Genomic DNA, 23268 nt, shown 5'->3' on the forward strand with positions numbered 1-23268 from the left:
AAAAGGAAGGATCCGGAGTTGGAAGGTTTGTCTGGGCTCAACCGAGGACCCAGAGGGGAGGGACCTGATCGAGATCACACAGCAAGACAGTGGCTGAACTGGGGTCAGGAACCCAGGCCTCTCCACCCCATGTCAGTCTCATCCTGCCTCTGCAAGCTGTCCTCATCCACAACTCGAATTATTAGCCTTTTGGAATACAGAGCTAAAGTTCTGCCAGTGTAAATTCTGGTGGGTATGTCTTCCTTTTTCTTTGGACCCCTTGCCTGAATGGTCCTATCATTAGTCCTAGAAATATAAATAAAATAATTATTTTTTAAAAAAAAAGGAAGAATGGGAACACAAAAAGCTGGGAATTTTAGAAAATTGTCAACAAAGTCATCAAGGCATCTGAATTTAGGGTAACAACTCTTTGCTTCGATGATAGAAATAATAATAGCTATTTTGAAACTTGCCACATGCCAGTGCCTAGTGAAATATCACAAGTAACATTTTTTAATTGCCAGGAAAAGCCAAAATTATTATCCCCTTTGACGGGCGAGGAAACTGAAACTCAGAGAAGACCCTTGTCAAAGCTCACACAGCTGGTACCCGGAAGGGCTGGGTCCAAACTCTAGTCCACCCGCTGCACTACCCAGCTGTGGTTTAAAGCCTGTGTGTGATCAGCCAATTATTGCGCCTGAAACTGACCAACTTGAAGGTGTGACAAGAAAGTGTGCACAGCGGTGCTGGGGGAAACCTCAGAAGTGGGGCACCTAATTAATAAAGCAGGCTCTGAGCCAAGGTCGCCCCCTGTGCTCAGACTGGCAGGAGGATAGGATGGCAGAAATGGATGGGGCGGGGGGGGGGGGGAGGTGGAATTGAGAGCTGGGGGAGTTCCCACTGATGCCATCCTTTGCGACACCATATGAGAAGAAGATCAGGATGGCGACCACCCAGGTGCCAGTCCCAACACTGCCACTGTTGAATGTTGGGGCTATGTGACCTTGGACAACTTCCCCAATCTCTTTGAATCTCTATAAAACAGGGATGATAGGAGTACCTACCTGGTGCTGTGGTGGTGAGTATTAAATGCATTAATAATTTAAAATACATACAGTAAACAGTAAGTGCTACCCATTAGAGTTGTGCCGCGTTGTAGTTGCGATTTGGGGCCACACACTGGAACATATGCTCAGGTGCGGCAGGCAGGATAGGGGCTGAAGTCACCAGCATGCACGTATGTGTGTGCATGCGCATGTGTACACGCGTATACGTGTATTTAGACCAAGGAAGAGCTCCCTTCCTTTCTGGAATGGTTGCCATGAGATCCTTTCTATGGGGCCAGACAGCAGCGGCTGGAGGACAGAGGCTTTGGGGTCAGGCAAGAATGGGTGGATGTTTGATGTGCAAAGCTCTGGGTTCTACACAGCCGCCAGCATCCACCGACCAGATGGGCTCCAGGCTTCTATGTCATCCAGAGTCCCTATTCAGTACATATTTGCTACCATAAACCAGTCCCTGTGCTGGGTACTAGGGCAACAGTGATGAGCACTGCAGACACAGTCTCATAGGGCAGACAATGACCAATGTGGTATTTTTGTCAACAGGCAGGTTCTGTGTGCTGAGGGTGGGGCCAGGGGAGCCAGCAAGAGTGAGCACCAAGGAAGCCCTCACTTAGGAAGTGATATTCGTGCTGGATCCTAAAGATTTGGGATGTCACCTGGGTAAATGGTTGGCAAGAAGGGACAATTTCCCAGGCAGTGAGAACAGCACCATAATAAGAGGCATACTTTATTGAGCATGTATCACACACAGAGGCACTTTACACGCATTACCTCATACAATCCACATAACAGCCCAATCATAGACATAATTTGTGCCCTCATTCTATATATGGGGAAACTCAGGCTGAGGCTCAGGTCAAATAACTTGCCCAAAGTCACATGGGTAGGCATTGGTGGAGTCAGCATCAGAGCCCCCACTGCCTGATCCTACAACCCATGCACAGAAAGCTTAGGCTGCAAGCAGGAAAGAACAAGACATGGAAAGAGGCTTAGTGTGGCTGGAATAAGCATGAAAAAAAGGAGGGTGGAGAGAGATGAGGCTCCTGAGATGGGCAGGAGCCTGATCACGGAGGGCCTTGCAGTCTTTTTAAGTCTGCTGGGCTTCTGAGAACAACAGGCAGAGCTGAAGAGCAAAAGCCCTTTAGGTGAGTCACTGATCAGAACTATTTCAGAAGTGCATCTGGGGCTGCTCTGTGGAAAGTGGACTGTTTGGAGAAGTCAGAGACATTGGAGGTAGGGACCCACTAGGAAGCTATAGCAATAGTTCAAATGAGAGAGTGCTTGGACTGAGGCAGTAGCAGTGGAGATGGAGAGAAATGAGGAGATTCAAGAAATACAGTGACCTTGAGCAGCACCTGCCATAAGGCCTTTATTGGTGGTCACAGGCAGAGGCCCAAACTTTCTACACTCTAAGGATTTGCCTCTGGCCAACTTCAATTCCAGGGGAAATAATAAATAGCAATCCTCTTTGTCCTACAGGACCAAAAAAGATTGCAAAGTCTTTTCGAGGCTGCTACTTTATCCAAAAAGTCTGAGGGAGATGTTACTATAATCCCCACAGATGGCAAGTGACCTGCCCAAGGTAATACAGCTGAATGATCCTGAATTTAACTCCAACTCCCTCCTGTGTTCCCTCAGGCATACCACAGAATGTCAGAGCCCAAAAGACCACTAAAACTGCCTGTTCAAATCTCCACATTTTGACATGCAGAAAACAAGACTCAGAAAGAAGTGACTTGGCCTGGGTGGCTCAGTCAGTTAAAGTGTCTGAATCTTGATCTCAGCTCAGGTCTTGATCTCAGGGTCATGAGTTCAAGCCCTGCTCTGGGCACCATGCTGGGTGTGGAACAAAGAAAGAAGAGGAGAGGGGGGGGGGGGCAGGTGGGGGAGGGGTTAGTGAGCAAGGAAGGAAGGAAGGAGGGAAGAAAAAAAAGAGAGAAATGACTTGCCCAAGGCCACACAACCAGTAAAGGCTTAGAATAGAACCAAAGACTTGACTCTCAGAAAGGTTTATATCTAGACATCTGCACCATGGAGGTGAGGAAAAGACCAGACTGATCTCCAACAAGGATGGTCCAGCCTCTGCCTGCCCTGACCAAACGCTTTGAAAGAAGTCTCTAGGAAATAGTCAGCCTACCTGGCCACCGCCACCTCCCACTGAATTACAAACTCCCACATGGCCATTACACACTGCCCTGTTACCCCTCTTGTCCCCAACCCTGGACGGCAACTAAGCTGTCTTGGGTCAATGGTGCCACCTGGTGGCTAGTACAGGGAAGTGCCTGACCTTCTTGTCGCTTTTCATCCTCCTCCTTGAGTTTCTCCAGGGGCCATGGTTTTGTTTCCCCTCATACATAGCTCAGTTCATTACACTACAAGCAATCTCTTTCTCATACGCATCTTCTCTAACACCTTTAAGCCCTGGTCTCTCAGTTCTTCTCAAATTACCTTAGGACACCTCCCTCTCCTCCATTTTAGTCCATTAGTCCAAGGAAAGACTAGTACAAGTAATAAGCTTGTACCAATGAAGAGGAAAACTGGACATTCCAAAGTGAAACTGTACACACACACACACACACACACGCACATGCACATAGATGCACACACACCAGTGCCCAACCACTGGCATTCCAGAAACATCTAGAAGTGCCTATGGAATCAGAACAGAAATCTCCCGTCTCAACTGCCTTTCAGACCTACTTTTCCTCAAATAGCAGGAGTTCAGATAAATACCAAACCTACTACTTTATTTCATTTTTTTTCATTCCTATTCAATATTATTACCTGGGGTTTTTTTTTCCCCCACCAAAACTATGCCCAGCGTGAGATCTCAGGGATCTGCCAGCTAGTGCAGAGCTGAGCTGGGTTGGGGAGACGTGGTTGGGTCTCAGAATGCCCGCTCTCCAGTCTCATAGGGAGCACTGGGTGGCTGCTTTTTACCCTGAAGAAAGCCTGCTGGAGGGAAGTCAGACCTCAAGCCCTACAGACATTCTGCTGGCAATGAAAGAAACCTCAGTAGCTGCGCCTTTCTGTGGGAGCTCACACTTGGGAGAGGAGCAGGCACTGCGTACCCAATGTGCTACAGGAGGATTTCCAAAGCCCAGCATGTCTTGTTACTCCCCCCACCCCAGCTCAAAGACTTTCCATGGCTCCCCCTGCCTTCAGGAGCTAAAAATAGGGGGAACTGATGGTACCTTTCCTTTTAGTAAAAACTATTTAACTGCTTTCCCTCTCTGTATAAGCGATAAGTAAGCAAGCTCAGAGTCCCCAGTAGCCTGAAGCAGAGATTCTCAAAGTATAGTCCAGGGACCCCTTGAGGGACCCCAAGACCTTTTCAGGGGGTCCTGTGAGGCCAAAACTATTTTCATAATAAATCCAAGATTTTATCGGCCTCATTGACTCTCACCCCCTCACAAGTACACAGTGGAGTTTTCCAAACGCACTAGGACGTGTGGTATCACAGCAGCTTGGATACGGAAGCAGATCTGAGAATCCAGCTGTCTTCCATTAAGCCAGACACTAAAGAGATTTGCAAAATCATAAAGCAATGCCACTCTGACTAAATTTTTTGGTATGGAAAATATGATTCTTATTTCAAACACGTTACTTATGTTACTTGTTTATTACTGTTTTCTTTAATTTTTTAATGTTTATTTTTGAGAGAGAGAGAGAGAGAGAGAGAGAGAGAGAGAGAGAGAGCACGAGCAGGGGAGGGGCAGAGAGAGAGGGAGACACAGAATCCGAAGCAGGCTCCAGAAGCGGGGCTTAAACTCACAAGCCGTGAGATTATAACCTGAGCTGAAGTTGGACGCTTAACCGACTGAGCCACCCAGGCACCCCTATTATTTTTTATGAATTAGTAAGTAAGTATTTAAACTTTTATGTTTTAAACGAAAAAGCTTCTTGGGGTCCTTGATAATTTTTAAGAGTTTAAAGGGGTCCCAAGACCAAAAATTGGAGAACCATTGTTCTCAAATACTGCAACAGTATTGGAGATGGGACTAGGAGAAGCTCAGAATCTTGGTGCCACAAAAAAAAACCTTAGGAATCCCTTGATCCCATATCATAGATGAGGAAATAGGCCTAGAGAGAGGAAGGGATTCCCTCCAAGGTCACCAGTAAGTTAGCCACAGAGTCAGGACAGGGGCCCAGAGGTCCTATCCCCCTCCTTCCAGGCTCCTGCACCTACCTTATAAGCCCCTAGTGGTTTGGAGCCCTGTGAAGCCCCGAGCCTCAGACTGTGGCCAAGGTTTAACCATATTCCAAAGCCAGAGAGAAGGGACTGTGGGATTTTCTGCCCCACAGGGCAGCAGGCACAGATCGGGGAAGAAAGCCAGTGGGAGCCCGTGCACTGTGGAGACTCTATCCCTTAAGCTGTCCCCTCAGCTGACCCCAGAACTCTTGTTCTGGCTGACCTCAGAACCAGCTCCCTGAACTGAGATCCCTCACACTGTGTCACCCTATCCTTTACATTCCCTAAGGTTCTCCAGAACACCAGACCACAGACCATGGGAAGGGGAGCTGGGGGGTGGGAGGGGAAGGTGTGGGCAAAGCAAGCGTGAAAACAGGGGCAGGGAGGGGTGGAGGGGGTATTCAGTGGTGCTGGCTCTCACACAGGCTTTCACTCACTGAATCAAAGTGAAACTCAGGGAACCGGGGGCCAGGAGGAACTGAAACTCGACCCCCCACACACACCCAAGGGACAGGCCCTAGGCACTAGGGAAAGGCCCAAGGAGCCCTTCCAACTGGCCACCTGGCCTCAGGTCCTCTGCTTTACCAAGAAAGTCTCTGACACTTCTCAGAGTGCCAATGATGACACAGCCAGAAGGACACGGAGAGTGGCCAGCCAGGCTGGGAGATGGAAACCTGGGTCCCTATCACCACTGCCACTCAGCACGCCCTGCACGCCCGGAGGCAAAGCCTGGGACCTCTGTGCCTGTCCCATCTGGTAGGTGTGGACTGAATGACCTCGATTTCACTGCTCTTCTGGGCTACAGGAGGTGTGGCTCCTTGACCTCGCCCTACTGCCGTGCCTTACCCCACTCACCACTGGCCTAAGAACCTGACTGCCTACTTCCCTGACCACACGCACACGTGCACACACACACACACACACACACACACACACACAGAGCTCCATTGGGCCAGGTCATGGTGCTGCCCCGCACAGGCTTTAGTTGCATCGACTGGACTCATGCTTGTTCCTCCAAGTCCACTCTAGGACTCCAGAAACTCAAAGGCCTTCAGGTAGAGAAAAACGGAGCACGAATAACTGAGAGCAAGTTGAATAGGGAGCAGCCTGAGACCCGCAGGCCCAGCAGCCACAGACGGTCATGGCTACGTGGGAAAATCTGCCCAGTGTTGCCAGATTGGAGTTTTGGGGTTTTTTTTCCCCCAAGAAAAGCCAAACATCCACATATGAAATCTGATTTTTAAACGTCAGTAACTAATCAAAAATTACTTTAACTCCAAGGCAAGCCAAGTAAAGCATGACTGCCAGGCTGGGAATTGCCACCTGGCTTCTAAGCGATCCCCCTCCCAGCGGGAACCTTGGTTCTGAGCCTTGCACAGATAGACAAAGAAAGAACTCAGAGAAGGGCCCCCTGCATGGGCAGCCTGAGGAGACCTCCAGGGGGTACCTCATGGAGGGCTGGGGAAGGGAGGCCTGCCCTGGTAAAGCCCCAGGAAAGACGGAGACAAAATGCTAGTCACTCCTTTCCCTCTCTGCAGAGGCTCTCTGGCTTCCAATGCTCCATCCTGGGCCTGGCTGTGAAGGACTACTGGTCCAACACTGAAAATCCCTGCAGGGAGTGGGCTGGCTCTGGGAACCAGGCCAGGCCAACAGACCAGCCTCAAGGACAGCACTCCTGTGGGAGGGCCCCCTGTGTGGATAATGGCCTGGAGACAGGAAAGCTCAGAGAATGCACAGGGAGCAGAAGCACAGAAGGGACAAGGAAGAGGAACGGGAGGCAAGGCAGGAAGGGCAAGGCTCACTGTCAAGAGTTGAGGTTCGCCCTGGGGATGAGTCAGGGGTCAGAGCCCCTCTGTCCCAGCACAGGCGGATGAGGTTCCTGGTGGCTTTCAACAGTGGGGGCAGCAGCCGGAAAGGAGAATGGGAGAGAAGGGACAGAAGAAACTGAGAGTTGCCACATCAAAAGGCAGCTGGATACAAAGGATGTTCTGAAGAGTCCATTCCCTCCCTCTGGGTTTTCCAGATTTTTACTACGTGACCTGGTCAGACCCTTTCTCTTCTCCAAGTCTGTTTTCCCCTCTGGGTAATGACTGGAATGACATGTCCTAGATGTTCTCCAAGGCCCTTTACTCCAACAGGGGAGCCCTGAGGTCCAAGCTGGTGACCCCACCCCCAGCCCTCCCAGGCCCAGGTGCTCTGCCCTCTGCCCTCCATCTTGGAGCCTCTCTTGTGTACCTAGGGCCACTCTTTGTGGACTGAGACTTGATCCTTTTACTCTTTTCCATCAGGGGGCTGGAAGACCAAGGTCCTGAGGAAAGGAAGCAAAGGAAAGCAAGTGGCCCTTCGTCTTGCTGCCGACACCTGGGGGCACTGTTGTTCAGTCTCGATGCCACAGCAGAAGCCTTACAAACAGGAAGACTGCGGTGGGCAGATCCCTAGTTTCAGCCACCAAACAGAAGGCTAGCGACTGCTTGACTTCAGCCTGTGACTGAAGCCTCGCACCCTCCAGCCCCACTCTCCTCCGTGGCCATTTATTAAGCACTTACTATGACTGGCCCCTGGGGCTAAACCCTTTGAGGGTATGATTTCATTTCATCCTCACAATAACCCACAAGGCTTGTGCTACGGATATTCTCCAGATGACAAAGTGGAGGGTCAGAGAGATTAAGTCACTCGCTGAAGATTTCACGCCAGGAAGTCCTCATGTTGCTCTGTCCCTGGCCTGTGAGCCTGTGTCCTTGCCTCAACACCTCACCATCTCATCATGGGCTCTCCAGAGATGAGCGATCTGTGGAATCAAGGGCTGCCGATAACTCTTTTCACACATCCATTCCCTTCTGGCAAATCCGAGAGGGGTCTCTGCACCTTCGTCCCCAGCCTTCCATCCCAAGCCAGGGAGCAGCAGATAGGATGGGAGTGTCTGGCAAGGAAAAGGGTCCTGATAGAGGAAGATCAGGGTCTGCCCGTGGTGGGGGAGGGGGTCGGTCTGTGAGCTTCTGAAAGCCCTTCCCTCCCTGCGTGGGGTCCCATGGAGGTCTGCAGAGCAGGGATGAGCTGGGGCTCCCAACCTGGGAGAGAGAGGAGCAGAGAGTTGGCAAGAGGGAGAGCAAGAGTGAATACAAGAAAAGAAAAAGTGACTGAGCATGTGTGAGAGAAAGAGAGAGGAACGAAAGAGACAGAGAGGTGTGTGTGTGTGTGTGTGACAGTATGTATGTGACAGTGTGTGTCTGTGTGTGAGAGTGTGTGACAAAGACAGGGAGTGTGTATGTGTGTGAAAGAGTGTGTGAGAGAGAGCGGGTGTGCAACAGCGTGTGTATGTGTGAGACCATGAGTGACAGAGTGTGAGTGTGTGTGCATGAGAGAGAGAGAGAGAGAGAGAGAGAGCATGCACACTAGACCAGGAGACAGAAGCAGACAGAAAAAGTCTATTAACAGGACACAAACAAAGGCAGCTAACACTGGATAAGATGCACCCCCGAATGAAAGGCATGAGGAAGAGACAGGCACCCCCAGAAAGGGGTAGACATAGTCATGACAGGAGCCCCTCCTAAATGCCCCCCCAATCCTCTCCTTGAGAGTCATGCTGGACTTGGCATTTCTTGAAAAGCACAGGCCACCTAGGGATTCTGGATGCCTTTCCTGTGCCCTCTTCAGGCAGAGAGAAGCCGGGGGACAGAAGGCCAGAAATTCCACCTGCAGTGTACCTCTACTGCTCACAAAGGAGCTGTGGCTCCCCCAGTCCACACTGGTCCTGGACTGGGCAGCCTTCTGAGTTAGTGAAAGGGATTCTCGCTCAGCTGACCTTGGTGTGCTCATCAGGGCTTTTCAAATTCTGGGGGTTGGAGAGGAGGGGGGAGTCAAGGGGACCTTAATGGGGGCCCTGGAGATAGATGGTGGACAGAGACCCCACTGGAGATCCAAGGCCCAGGAAGAAACACAGGGTCTGAGGCTGCCCTTTCACCCATGGCCACCGTTCACAGCCACTCCTGCCTGGCCCAGTCCAGCCTCCTAGTGGGGGAAGCACCGCATCAGGCTCTGTCCCCCTGGCCCAGTGGGATTCCTGAGGGCTACACCAGAGACTTCACGAAAGCTCTCAGTACCAGCCACAGAACTCCTGAGCACCTCTGGGCACTGTGCCTTGTGCCAAGGAGCTGACCAGGGAGAGAAACGCATGCGATGTGGCCTCTGCCCAGTCAAGTCCATGTGGACGGCCACCTCAGAGTCAGCTGGCAGAAGGGAAAAATAAGTAGGGAAAACTACTTGCAGACATAGGAGGTCACAGAAGCACCTGCTACCCAGATTGTAACAGGTCTCAAAGTCATGGGATCCAAATCAGAATGCCTTCTTTGGCTCTTCTGCCTCTCCTTTGTCTAGTTCCCGATCACACATCTGATGACAGGGAGCTCATTCCCTTCCCAACCTAATGCTTCCATCCTTGGCCTAGCCTGGCTGTTATCTGAAAGCAGTTCCTTGCACTGAGCTACAATCTGCTTCCTGTAGCTTCCCTCAGCCAGCCCCAGCTCTGCCCTCAGAAGCCCCAGGGCCTTCTTTGCCACCTGAGCCGCACACAGCTCATCTGAGATCAGAACACAGTGGCCACATCCCCAAAGCTGATCTTGGAGGCAAATGTCCCGGGGGAGAGTCCTAGAATTTCTAGACCAAAGGGGCCCCTGGCAATCCACAAGTCTAACAGTGCCCTAACTTTTTTGTTTTTGCTACAGAAGTCTTTATTCAAATAGAGCTTTCTGTGGAAGCCCAAAATACCAAACAGAAACCCTCCTGGTTGAGGAGATTGCCCACTCCCCCTCCTTACTAACTGTGAACCCTCCACAAGCACGTGACTGACCCATTCCACCAAGAAGCACTCTTCTTGAGCAGCTACTATGTGCCAAGCACTTGCATCAAAGCCATATCATCCAATACAGTGGCCACTCAGCACACCGTGAGGCTACTGAGCGCTTTGAAATGTGGCAGGTGTAACTGAGGAACTAAAATTTAAATTTCATTTGATTTTAAAAACAGAAGCAGGGGGCGCCTGGGTGGCTCAGTCAGTTGAGCGTCTGACTTCGGCTCAGGTCATGATCTCGCGGTATGTGAGTTGCAGCCCCGCGTCGGGCTCTGTGCTGACAGCTCAGCCTGGAGCCTACTTCGGATTCTGTGTCTCCCTCTCTCTCTGCCCCTCCCCCGCTCACGCTCTGTCTCTGTCTCTGTCAAAAATAAATAAACATTAAAAAAAAAAAAAAAAAACAGAAGCAGTATAAACTATTTTCCCCTTGATAAAGGGCCAATTCCTAGGAGGAGCCTTCCTGGATTCCTTTGGTCAAAATCTGCCCCTCCCTGCCTTGCTCTTCTCCCCCTCTGGTGTCCCCGCCCATCACAGCACCATCTTACACACCGACCATTGGAGGGACTTTGGGCTTGTCAGTCTTGACCCCAGCCTGTGAGCTCTAGAGGGCAGGCCCTTTGTGACTAGACTCTGTAACCACCCACCCCTGTCCTGAGGCCTGGGCATGAGAGTGGCAGCAGGAACTGCCCACAGGGCAAAACCCAAGTCCTAGCTGGAGATGACTGCAAAGTAGAATCCACCTTGCAGAGCCTCAGTCACCTCATCGGAGAAATGGGGGTGAGGATTCCTCTTGGCCTCTTCCTCTTGGCCCTTTGTGCCTCTTTTCCTCATAGCCCTTCCCTCAGGCTGTCAAGGGCTCCTGTGAAAAACAGTGCCGTGGTCTTCCGCAAAAGGCCAGCCCTCCAGTGCCCCCAGCAATGCTGGTTTCTGACTTTTTCATCATGCTCTCGGCAGCATCCAACCTGCTGACCAGTCCCTTCTGCTTGAAACTCTTCCTCACACTGTCCCCAGGCTCTGCCCAGCCCCAGGCTGCTCTACCTCCCAAGCATCTCTTTGGAGGGACTGAGGGTAATGAGAGCTGGGGGGGGGGGGGGCGGTTTCCAAGGAACTGGGACCTTCAGGGCCTCTCCAGCTGCTCGCAGCTCCCCAGGCCACACCAGCTGTGTGGCTTTGACAATGTCACAGAACTCTTTGGGGCCTCAGTTTCCTCCCCTATAAGATAGGGGTGACAATTTCTGCCTCTTTAACTCCCCCTGAAGCCAATGCCAGGATCCAGGGAGATAGGGAGAGAGGGAGGGAAGGAGGGTGGGAAAGGGTATCCGGGAGCACTGGGGAGTAGTCCTTCAAGGCAGTTTGCTGATGTGAACAAGGGCACTTCTGCCCACCTCTCTGCTTTAACACACTCCTGGTGCTGCAAGGGGAGAAGGGGCTCTGGTTGCCATTTGGGGCTCCCACTCTTCCCAATCCTGTCGGCTTCCAGGACCATCAAATCATTGTCCCTTAGCCCCCGGAAAACGTCTTTCTGGAGATCAGTACTTGATCTCGAAGAGTATCCAATCCTACATCTGATCCTTGATGCTCTCATACAGCAGCCCCAGCCCATGGTCACCTAGGCTCTACTTACATACCTCTAGTGACAGGGCACTCACTACCTACCAAGGTAGCTCCCTTTGCCTCAGACCACTCTCATATCTACAAGTTTTTTCTGACACTGAGCTGAAATTCTGAATCTGCTGCAGACTGGCCTTGAAGGCCAGACAACAAAGTCTCATTCCTCTTACCTTCCAGGCCAGCTCTCCAAATATTTGAAGGCAACAATCCAGTCCTGCTCATTCTTCTCTTTGTTGTATTGAAACAACCCTAGAGGCTCAAGGTGTTCTCCAGGCGCTGTAATATCCAGATCCCTGCCATTCCAGGTGACACCCACCTGGACACATCTCAATCTGTCACTGTCCTTCTTAAAGGTCAATACCCCAACTGGGCCACAGTCCTTGAGAAATGGTCTGATGGCACAGAGCAGTCTAGACCAACAACACCTGCATTCTGACCACTCGATAGCTTTTTAGATTTCTAAATGTTTATTTATTTTGAGAGACACAGTGCGTGCGAGCACAAGGCAGGGAGGGACAGAGAGAGGGGAGAGGGAGAATCCCAAGCAGGCTCTGTGCTTTCGGCACAGAGCCCCATGTGGGACTCCATCTCACAAACCTCGAGATCATGACCTGAGCCAAAATCAAGAGTCAGACGCTTAACCAACTAAGCCACCTCAATGCCCCCCACTCGATACCTTTTAAAGCAGCACGAGAAGCTGAACAGTGGCCGCTGAACAGAAGCTAAAAGCCAGTATAATGCTCCACAAACACAGTAAAACAGCTGCCCCCCCCCCACCCCAGTGCTCCACAAACACAGTAAAACAGCCCCCACCCCCTGCCAAATCAGGACCTGTTTGGTGATAAACATCAAACTAGATTTTTTTTTTTTTAATTTCTCCAAAAGTCTGTGCCGGGATCCCTCGGCCTGTGAGGGAGTCTCACACAACCTGCCCCTCCACTGTGATCAAACACAGCCTGGCCCCAACTTGGGCACATCTGCTGTGAGTGCAGGTGACAATGGCAGAAAAGATGACAGCACCAACCCCATAAACCAACAGAGATGGTAGGCCCACTGCCTCCTGCGGTAACACAGCACAATCGCCCACTGAGTTAAAGACTTCTGACATCTGCTCCGAGTGTCTAGAACAGGGGAAAGGGGTGAGGGAAGTTCCAAAGCTGTGAATCATCCCCCCCGCCCCGGCGCCCCCACAGCTCCAAGAGGAGGCCAGAGATCCAGCTTCCACACTGCCCAGAACACGAAGACCACAGGCCAATCCACCGCTGGGCCGACTCAATTTTCTAGTTACAGATCTTAAGTACTTAGGCATGTGCTCACCAGAACACACATCCCTTACAGGGCGCCGAGAAAGGGAATTGTGCTGAGGAACAGAATAATTGAATCAAGATTTCTGTCACGCAGCTCTCAGGCCCTAGACCATAGGCGTTTTTGTTTTTTTTTTTTTTTCTTCCCCCTCTCCTGGAGAAGGTCTTACAGACTCCCAGGGGCTCGTTTCTCCTCTCAAACCCATTAACGTCAGCTGCACTGGCAGCCCATCAGGGAACAGAAACCCAGGTTAAGGTGGGCCTGTGTGCAGGACAGAGATGGCCGGCTCCCGGGACCCAGGCAGCAGGCATACACAGGGGTTCAGAAAAAGCAACTGGGAAGATTGTCATCTTTGTAATCCCCAGGAGGCCACTGCACTCCTTCCTTCCAGGCCCAAGGGCAGAGATGAGATGATTAACTCCCTCAGCCCCCCACCATCACTGCCTTCGTCTTCGGAGGCCTTCTGGGAGAGCCAGCTGGCATAACCCACCTGCTGACCCCCTCCGCCCAGGTGTGCAGCTCTCACTGCAGGGCACCCAGCACGCCCTCGGCTCCCAGGCTCCCCAACAAAGGAGACAAAAGGCCTTGCACTGTACCCTGCACACCCTGCCCTTGGGCATCAGATCTGCACACGGTTTCTTACAGACCACAAAGCTCAAAACACAAGGACTCTGCCAGGCCCTCTTTCCTTCACCCAAGGGGTGAAGATGAGGGCACACTGGTGAGAAATCCGCAATCCCAGCCAGTATCCTGCCTGCCTCTCCCAGGGCACCCAGCCCTTTCCCGTGTCCACCCGACCTGGGGACTCCGGTGCTCATCAGGCATCTTTGTTTCTACTCCTCCCTGACGGCCCCACAGCAGATCCCGTCCGGTCGGGTCCGCCCGGGACAGGACTGCAGAGGCATCTCTTACCTTCATCTCTCTTGCGCTTGTTGGTGTCTGCGCTGGGAGACGTGATGCCCAGGATACCGCTGATGGAGTACGAGGAGCCGGCCGAGTCCGTGCTCACCGACGACACCTGCGTCACGGAGCCCGTGGACACTGTGCAGAGGGAGAGGGGCTGGTCAGGGCCCGGCGGGAGGGCTGTGGGGGCGGGCGCTTTGCCGGGCAGCCGGCCAAAACAAAAGCACTCACCCTACACTGGGCTGGATGCCACTGTTTGCGGAGCAGCGGGAGCGCGGGATGCAGTGAGTGTTCGCTGAGGACACCCGCCCTATGGCAGCGTCTACACCTGGGCGATGGGGGCAGCCCTCAGGGCATTTGCCCGGGTTTTCTGCTGCTGGGAGGATGCAAGGGGGAGCACGGGCAGCTAGGAGGACTGACGGTGCAGAAAGGCACACAGGACAGCGTGAGAAGAGCAGTAGCTCAAATCCTGTCCAAGAATGCAGGAAGCAGGGGGACGGCGAAGAGAGAGGGGGGAGCTGGGGCCTACCACCAGCCAGCCTAGACCGCTCATTAGGCAGCTGCATTCCCTGCTTACATATCCACCCATCCACACAGACATAAATACCTGCACACTCATACACTTAGCCAACAAAATTCCAAATGGCAAACTGTTCCTTCTCTTTATAGTTCCTCGCTGTCTTTTCTCCTTCTAGTTTACCTGGATTTTCACATTCAATATTAATTATGTAATAATGATAGGCTATATAATAGAATATATATTGTGCATATATAATACGTATCGATATGTATAATATCATAATGATAACTGATGTTTTGTGAGAACTTACTCTGTGCCAGGCATTATTGAGGCATTATTTTATTTAATTCTAAGAACAATCTTGTAAGGGAGGTGATGTTGTTATCTCATTGGAAAGGTAAGGGAACACAGGCTTCAGGAAAGGTAAGCGACTTGCCCAAGGCCACAGAATCCAGAAACTGAAGTCTGAACCCTGACAGTAATCTGCCCCTCGTTAAGTAATAATGAAGAACAATAATACGCTTCACATTAATGCCTTGCTTTTCATTTGACGGTTGCAACAATGTCAAGTGCTGTTATTTATACTCCTGGGTCAAAGGAGGAAACTGAAGGCGCCATAAGGTGAAGTGATTCGCTAAATGTCATCTAGCCAATAAGCAGTAGCACCAGCACTTGGCCTCAGGTCTACTGACTTAAAGTCTTGATTTCCCCTGCCCAGAAACGTGGGCTGAGCTCAGTGACTTATTGGGACTAAGGCCAGGTCTCTACATTCCTAAGGATAAGAACAGGGGAGGGGAGGGGAGGGGTGGTTTTGCGCAAGTTTCACTTTAACTCCTAACCCCAGAGTCCAGGGGAAAAGAGCAGCCAAGTCGTCAGGGTCCTCTCAAGCTGTACAGCTGAATTTCCATTTCTGGGCTGTGGGAATTCTCTCTTGGTTCATTAAAACCTACAAACCAATCTCTGACACATTTCCTTGGGCTATAACTAGCTGGAGGCAGGTGGAGCCGCCTTTGACTCTAAAGTGTAGGAAATTACTAGAAATGGTGGTGTTGCGTGAGAAGCTGTTTGTTGCTTTCCTTGGAGCATATCCAGCTCTTGCTCCTACAGACCTAGAGGGAACAGTGCCTTTCTTCTTATATCTGAGTTAGATTTTAGATCTTCCTTAGGAGACACAGAAGTAGAAATCGTTAACTTCTCTTTTCCTTCACCAGAAGAAGCTCCTCAAAATAGATTTATGCAAATCTCACAACCTTTTCTGTATTAAGGTGCAAAGAACAGAGGAAGAAAGAAGATCACACGTCATTTGGTACTTTAAAAACCAACAACCACATATAACCAAGGCTCGCCATGTTGCTGACAGAGCCAGTGATAGTTCTGATTATCTTGTGATTGCGCCAGACTCCAAAGACCCAGGTTCCAATTCTGGCTCCGTCACTTATGAGCAATGTGACCTTGGGCTAGTTATTTAATCGCTCTAACTTCCATTTCCTCGCTCCTCAATAAGTCTGTAAACGATAAAGGCCTGTACGCATACAAGGTACATTTTTTTATAAAACTTTCTGAGACAAAGCATTCTGCTGACCTACAAGTAGAATTATTCCTCTAGCCCAATTGCAAGAATATTATCGGGTATTCTTAGTCTCACATTCATTGCTCCGTCATCCGAAATAGTTAAAGCTACAAGGGAAATCTCAGCCACAAACATTTCCCCAGGAACCCTCCTCAACCCTCTTCACACCAGCTCAACAGAGCTGGTAACAGTTCCCTTCCTTTGGCTCACACAGCATCCTGTATTTCCTTCTTGAGCCTTATCTCGGTGTTTTGCAAACTTCTCTTCGTTACATTCCCCTATTAGACCGAGAAGCCCATGAGAATGGAGATTCTGTCCTGCCTCCTTTATAACACTAGTCTCTATGCAAAGCAAGGGCTTAGCAAACACTTTTTGAATGGATTCCTAAATAATTATTTTATGGAAGGGAGGAACTCACTCTTACCTTTATCCACAGAGGCAACCATGGTGGATCAGAAACCTCAGGGAGCACCTAGTTTGTGCACGTCAGTCCACAAATGGGGAAACTGAGACTCGGAGAAGTAAAGGGACTTACTCACTGGATGAGTTAATGGCAGAGCTGGAACTATAAGCCTGCCTCTGCCCATCCCCCATCACCGCGTGGGGGTTTCTTCAGTTAAAGAGGGTGTGACAAAGGTGGGGAAACATTACACAGTCTGAGGCATTATTAAGTGACATTGACTGTCAGAGGCTTACTGAACTGAATGGTCAGCACTTTCTTATAGTAGAATAACTTTCCCCCCAGAGGTGTTCCCTTTATCCCAAGTGGAGAAATAATATGTCTTAAATAGACACATGTCATTTTCATCTCACAGTCTTTTCAGGGAAAGGACAGGCAAGCGAAACTTCTGAACTCTTTAGTAGTTGGAAATAGGACCCCCACCCTTATAAGTCATGCTCACTCAGACTATCTCCCACGAGTGTCAAAAGCCCCACTGGCAGTTCTCGACAGTTCATGGAGTACATGAGATTGAAGTGAGAGAGAGAGAGAGAGAGAGAGAGAGAGAGAGAAAGTTTGGGAAGTTTTGCCACATCTTCACTCAAGACTGCAAGTGCACAAAGAATTGTAGAAGGGCTGGTTGATAGAAGAAAAAAACACATTCAAAACTACTTACTGACTAATGATGCAGAAAATGTTATGAATAAGTATCCCTTTCTTGATTTATTACTTTAATTATCTGACATTCTATAGACCCCCATTAGTGGATTTTTTTTTTTTTTTGGCTTAGATTTCAATTTTCTGTCTCATGGTGAAAGCTATTTATCATAATAATCAGTAAAATTCAAAACCTTTTAGCAGTATTTATAAAATTCATTTACCAGGTTCAGCCCTTGGAGAATGACAAAGAAGGCGCATTAGTACGTGTGCCGAAGTGTTTTATGCAGAATTATCTGTCCATAAGAATGATTAAAAAGTTCTTTAGAATATTTGGAGCCCATTAGATTTTTAAATTTTTTTAAAAAGTTCTTCTTACCTATGCTGTGACTGGAAGCTGGGACCGGCTGGTTCGGGGGTTGTTGTACTTTAGTCCGGATGATCCTGTGGACAGTTGGGGGAAAAATTAATGGCTATTTACCACCACGGAGAAGAGATCTCAACCAGCTATGCACGGAAAAGGCCTGGCAAGCTGGGGCAGACGAGGAGGGAGGTTATGACCCCAGACTGGGAGTGTAGGGGGTTAGCAGCGCTATGGACTAGTCCCAATTCAGCCCCTAACTCCCTGGGTGTCTTTGGGTAACTCGTTCCCACCCCTCTCTGGGCTTCAAGTACCTCTTGTGTAGAAAAAGGATGACACATTAATGTTACAAACAGACATCTTTTTCTCTGGAGCAGCTCCAGTTCCATCAGGAACTCCCTGAGGGACACTAATAGGGACTTTCTTCCCTTTCCTGGACCTCTGCCCGCCCATCGGTGGAATGAAGGGACTGAACCAGGTGACCTCTCTGTTCCCTGGGGGCCCACATGCTCTGGTTTCTCTGCAGGAGAGAGCCACATCCCCACCCATTAAAAATTACCAAGGAAGCAGATGCATGTTGCTCTGAAATTAGAAAGGGTTAAAGTGCTGCCGGGACAGGCCTGGCTTTGCTAAGAGGAAGCCTCCAAAGCTGCCGTGTACAAAGCCACATGGTTAGGCTCCAGCAAGGCCAGGAGCCGGGGGTGTGCTGGCCTGTCTTTCCAGAGACCTTGCCCTAGTTCTAATATGATGAACTTGATTGTGACCCTGGGCAAGTCCATTCTGTTGCCGGCCTCAATACAATGAGGAAGTTGGAACAGACCACTCTAATTAAATCCTTTTTTGGGGAAAAAAATCTTCAAACAAAGCCCACTGTATGAAAGGGATAATAGTGGTACTGCTTTTCCTTTGCCCTGGCAGCTCTGATGTTCTTCTGTAGGACCTTGGGCTCTGAGAAGCTTAGCTTATAAATTTCTGTCTACAACAGCACACTCATATGGGTCTCCTCCGTGAGACCCTGAGCCCTGTGTGTCATAGTGCAACCAACCAGGGCTGGGCCCAAAGTCCCTGTGGGATCTGCACGAAAGCTCCTTCCCTGAGAAGGGAAGCTTCTCCCTTCTCATTAGGGAGAAGGGTGGGTGGTAACAGAATGTTCAGCTTCTTTGGAGACGTTCTACTCCAGCCTCCAAGGATCACCTTTTAAAAGAACAGTTATTAGGGTTTTTCTTAATTATAAAAGTACTTTGTGCTCATTGTAGACTATTAGGACGAGAACTACAAAGAAGGTATCTAAAATCACATTTCGATGTACCTCCTTTATGCTAACATTCCTACGCATATTAAGAAATACCCATTTCCTTTAACAAAATCAAGATTAAATCGCGTCCATGGTTTTGTATCTGGCTCTCTTCACTCAGTGTTAGGTGAGAGGCTTTTTCACATTCCAGACCGTTATTTCTGGAAGTTCAAGTTTCAAGCTGCACTGAGTCTCCAGCTTGTACAAATGGAGAGGAGTAAGGATACCCTCATTGGGTTATGGTCTCTGCCCTCAGAGATCTCACAGCTCAGTGGTGGGCACCGAGGCCCCTCAGCATGCCCAGCTGAGAGCCTGAACGGACACTTCTGTTCACACCACACAGCCCAACCACAGGTCCCCTGGAGTCCAGGCCCCTGGAGCCCCCAGGGCCTTTTGCCTTTTTCTTATGAGTCAGCTTAAGTGTTGCTTCAAATGCATTCAGGGTTGGTTTGTTTCCTCCAATATTCAAAATTCTTATTTTAAGTAAACAAACATGGAGCATATTGACAAGGACCTGGGAGTGAGATAGTCTTTTGGACCACCTGGAATTAAGTTAGAATCTGATCTAATTTCTGTATTTGTGTGTATGTCACCTTTTCCAAGGATACATGTGTGTTTGTCTACAGAGATATGGCTAATATGAATATCTGGCTATACAGATATAAATACAGTTTACCTATATTATGGGTTATGTACATATAAATGTATGGTAAAATATATGAGAACAATTTCTCATATTTATTTCCTATAAAGTCCTAGCTTTGCAGAGTATTGCCTGGCCATTAAGTTTGTACCTAGGCAGAGCAAAGAAAATTATGTTTTCCTTATTTTTCTTTTAAAATATTTATAAGCCATTTGGTAAAACATTATTAATTGTTACAAATCATTAAGAGGCCACTGCAGCATACTGATTAAAACCACAGGCTCCAGAATCAGACCACTAGAGTCTGAAACCCAGTTTTCCAATTTGCCAGCTGCATGACCTTGAGTAAATTAACTCCTCTGTGCATCAGTTTCTTCATCTGCAAAATGGGACCAAGAATCATTCCTACATCATAGGGTTATGATGAGAATGAAACTAATCAATTACTTAGAATAGCAGCTGTTGCACAGTAAGTTTGCTATAAATGTTAGCTGTTATCTTCAGTAGTATCTTCAGGAAGATTAAACGCCAGCTTCAACCTTAAAAGGTTCATATTTTCCACAAATGCCTTAAAAACACATGAGATCCCCTTGGGAACTAGGGAGGGGAAAGTAGCCATCCCCACACCCTATTTTAAGGCTATAGAGGATCTGTCCTTTATAGGCGAGACCAGAATTGTAGGGAACCCTCCAAAGCTGTCCCCAGGGATAGAGATTTTGCCCATCTGCTTGCAGCAGCTGCCAAAAAAAAAAAAAAAAAAGGAACAAAGAGCATTATCTTCCACTGAGAAGAAATGGTAGTGGGAAGGACAAGACTAATTGAATCATAGCAATTCTAAAAAAAATTTTAAATTAACAAGCAATCGTCAAGACGTGTCACAGTAAGAGTCATACTCTGGACCTCTTCTAAACCAGAGACAGTCTGGCTACCTGGCAGTTAACACTAAAGGGTTTTGCCTTTACTTCGCTGAGCATGAGCATGATCCTGGGTGCCATGTGAGCATCCTAGATGGTCCAGCAGAGAAGGGAATTCAACAATCCACCAATTCCTGCAAATGGGGACACCAAAGCCCAGAGTGCTGAAGTGACTTGCCCAGGGTCACACAGCAGGTCAGCCCAGACTCCCAGCTCCCATGCTTGAGCAATTTCCTTTGCACCACATTCAGAAGAAGTGGCCCCTCTGCTAAATATTTCCTATAGGAGACATAAAGTCTATTTGGATTCCAAATCCATTTAGAAACTGAGGGACTAAACTTCAAGGGCTTCAGGTATTACAGGCATTTGTAAGGATCCTATTTCAACATCACCCTCACTTCTTTGAAAGGCTAGGTCTTCTCACACACATATTCCTCCATCCCCGCCCCCCATTACACAATTACATTGAAGGAGAAAATCATGGCGCCTTTAAAAAGGAAATAGGAAGACAGGGCTGAAGATATACCCACATCTACTGCACTGGTCAAACTGCCATTGGTGCAGTAAGAATCTTGGGTCACCAGCTGTGCTAAGAATCCCAAACCAAGGGTCCAACTGGGCCATGCTGGGAGGGGGCCCACAGGTGACACCCAGGCCAGCAACTGATGTGGAGAAGAAAGAGGGGAATGGGTAAACACTCTCAGAAGTCTTGCTGCCCAAGTTCAGATTAAGAGTAGACTTTACAAACTGTCATCCCCAGGCCACATCAATTCCTGAGTGAGTTTTGTTTGGCCTGCACAGTCATTTGTTTTATTTGAATTAGTTGCCAATAATTGTAGGGTGGGAGCTTTTACATAAATACACGGATTTGTAGCTTCCCTTGAAAAATCCAAACACCTAGCAATCCTGATCCCACGTTCCCACATGATAACAACCAATTGTTGCTAAGTGGAACCGTCCTTCTAACTGGAGTGCCACTCGCAGTCCCCACCACTTGGTCCCTGATTTAGAGATCCAGGACCCGATTGGAAGGAAGGCTCCATTACCGGCTTCTGTCAGCTCTTGGACAGTCACCTCCCACTGACACTCAGGCTGGATTCTAACAATCCTTGGTGCAGGTCGTGCGGCACCCCCAGCCCTTTTTTGTCCTTAGGAAGCCACATAAACATGATGGCTCGTGTCCCAGCAAATCTCCCACATGCTGAGCAGAACAGGTTCGGTGTCGCTGAATTCCGTGTCAGTCACGGGTTCCCAGGCTGCTCTCCCAGGAGACAGCAGAAAGGCATACACTGGTAGGGGTGGATAGTGGAGACGACACTGCTGCCACCGGAATAGCTACAAATCCAGCCACCATTCCCTCCTTAGCTGTGTGAAGTAGGGGAAGAGTGAAAAGTTGCCCCCGGGGAGGCAAGAGCTGGGAGAGGAATCTGTGGACGCTCTTACATCATGATCGTGACGTTTGCGAGACAGTTACTTGGAAACTGCACCCGTTTGAACGCAGCTTTGGAGAGCAGCTTTGCCTTCATATGGAAAATAAAACTGCACACAGGGATGGCTCAGGCTTTCGTGGACAGGGCAGGGGGAGGTGGGTGGCGGTGGGAGGGAGGCACCAACAGTGTCCTTGTTCATCTGCATTGCTGGCTTGGTTGGCTAAAGACACAAAGAGCTCTGAGTGAAGTGCCACATTGTGCCCCCAGAGAAGAGCCCCCAGCAGGGTGCCCAGGAGAGGGCTGTGGGCCACAGAGGGAGCTGCAGACAGGCAGCAAAGCGCAAAGGCTGCGAGGTGCGTGGACATGGTAGGAATGACCGTTTTACTCCTCCTTGCCTCTTTGCTCTCGGATCCTCAGTTCTGTCATGGGTAGAGTCCTACGGGGCGATGGTGGAAAGAGACAGGCCCTCCTCTTACTAACATCAGGGGACCTGGACTCTACTCCCATCTCTACCTCAAAATCATCATTCCTCTACACCTCTCTTCTGGGCCTCAGTTTCTACACCTGCCAAAGAACAGAGTTAAGCCTCCAGGGCTACAGGAGACGACAGACCTGAAAACACCTCAGAGACACAGCCACCGCTGTGGACACACAGGAGCCCCTGAGGCTAGCCACGGCCCCAGCAACCAGCAAGCAGCCGCCCAGCGCAACTCCAAGCACAAAGCACCGGCTGGTCCACGGCTTCCCTAGACACTCATGCAAGTCCTGCCTCACAGCCTCCACCGCTCCGTCGGGCCACTGTGCTCTTTTCACTTCGTATCTTCCTTTCAAGTAACTTACATTTTGACTTAGACTTACTTTATGAGGCAATACGAGTTCTTTACCGTAAATGGGAGGGATAGTTCATAAAGTTCACACTCACTGGCTTGGTGTTCCACTTATATTTTTCTAAAATATATTAAAGCAAATTCATCATAAATAGATGACCGTTTTCATCCTTGTATTACAGAAGATATAAGCTGGAGCCCTGCAAATGAGTTATGCTCGTCCTGTAAGGCACTTTTTTTTTCACTGAAATTCATTGCCACCATTTAATAATACGGAGATTTGGAGGGCACCTGGGTGGCTCAGTCGGTAGAGCGTCCGACTCTTGATTTCGGGTCAGGTCACGATCTCCTGGTTATGAGACTGAGCCCCGTGTCGGGCTCTGAGCTGACAGCGCCGACTCTGCTTGGGATTCTCTCCCTCTCCCTCACTCTCTGCCCCTCCCCTGCTGGTGGACTCGCACACTCGCGGGTGCATACACACTCTCCCTCCAAATAAATAAATAAACTTAAAAAAAAATCCTGGAGGCATTCGGCTGGAGCTGAGAAGCACCTACCCCTTCAAGAACTCTTGTGCTGTCCGGTTTCCCACAGACCCCACATTTCCCTATCACCTCATACCTAGCCTTCTTCACTTGTTACATTACTGCCTGCCAACAGCAGGCATTAGGAGCTTGGGACCCCCACAGGCAACCCAGGGTTATCTTTCAAACCAC

The 23268-nt window shown here is 49.4% G+C and overlaps 1 protein-coding gene across 1 annotated transcript in view; it reads right to left on the bottom strand.

Annotated features, from left to right (window-relative positions):
- The window catches only part of PAX5 (paired box 5), a 188574-nt gene that overhangs the window by 143850 nt on the left and 21456 nt on the right, over window positions 1-23268 (bottom strand). Inside the window, exons 4-5 of the mRNA XM_045469080.1 lie at window positions 17466-17530; window positions 13910-14038 (exon numbers count right to left, since the gene is read on the bottom strand). Of these exons, the coding sequence (XP_045325036.1) occupies window positions 13910-14038; window positions 17466-17530 (194 nt within the window). The remainder of the gene's footprint in view (window positions 1-13909; window positions 14039-17465; window positions 17531-23268) is intronic.

The sequence above is a fragment of the Leopardus geoffroyi genome, chromosome D4 (assembly GCF_018350155.1).
Source record: "Leopardus geoffroyi isolate Oge1 chromosome D4, O.geoffroyi_Oge1_pat1.0, whole genome shotgun sequence".
Classification (NCBI taxonomy): domain Eukaryota; kingdom Metazoa; phylum Chordata; class Mammalia; order Carnivora; family Felidae; genus Leopardus; species Leopardus geoffroyi.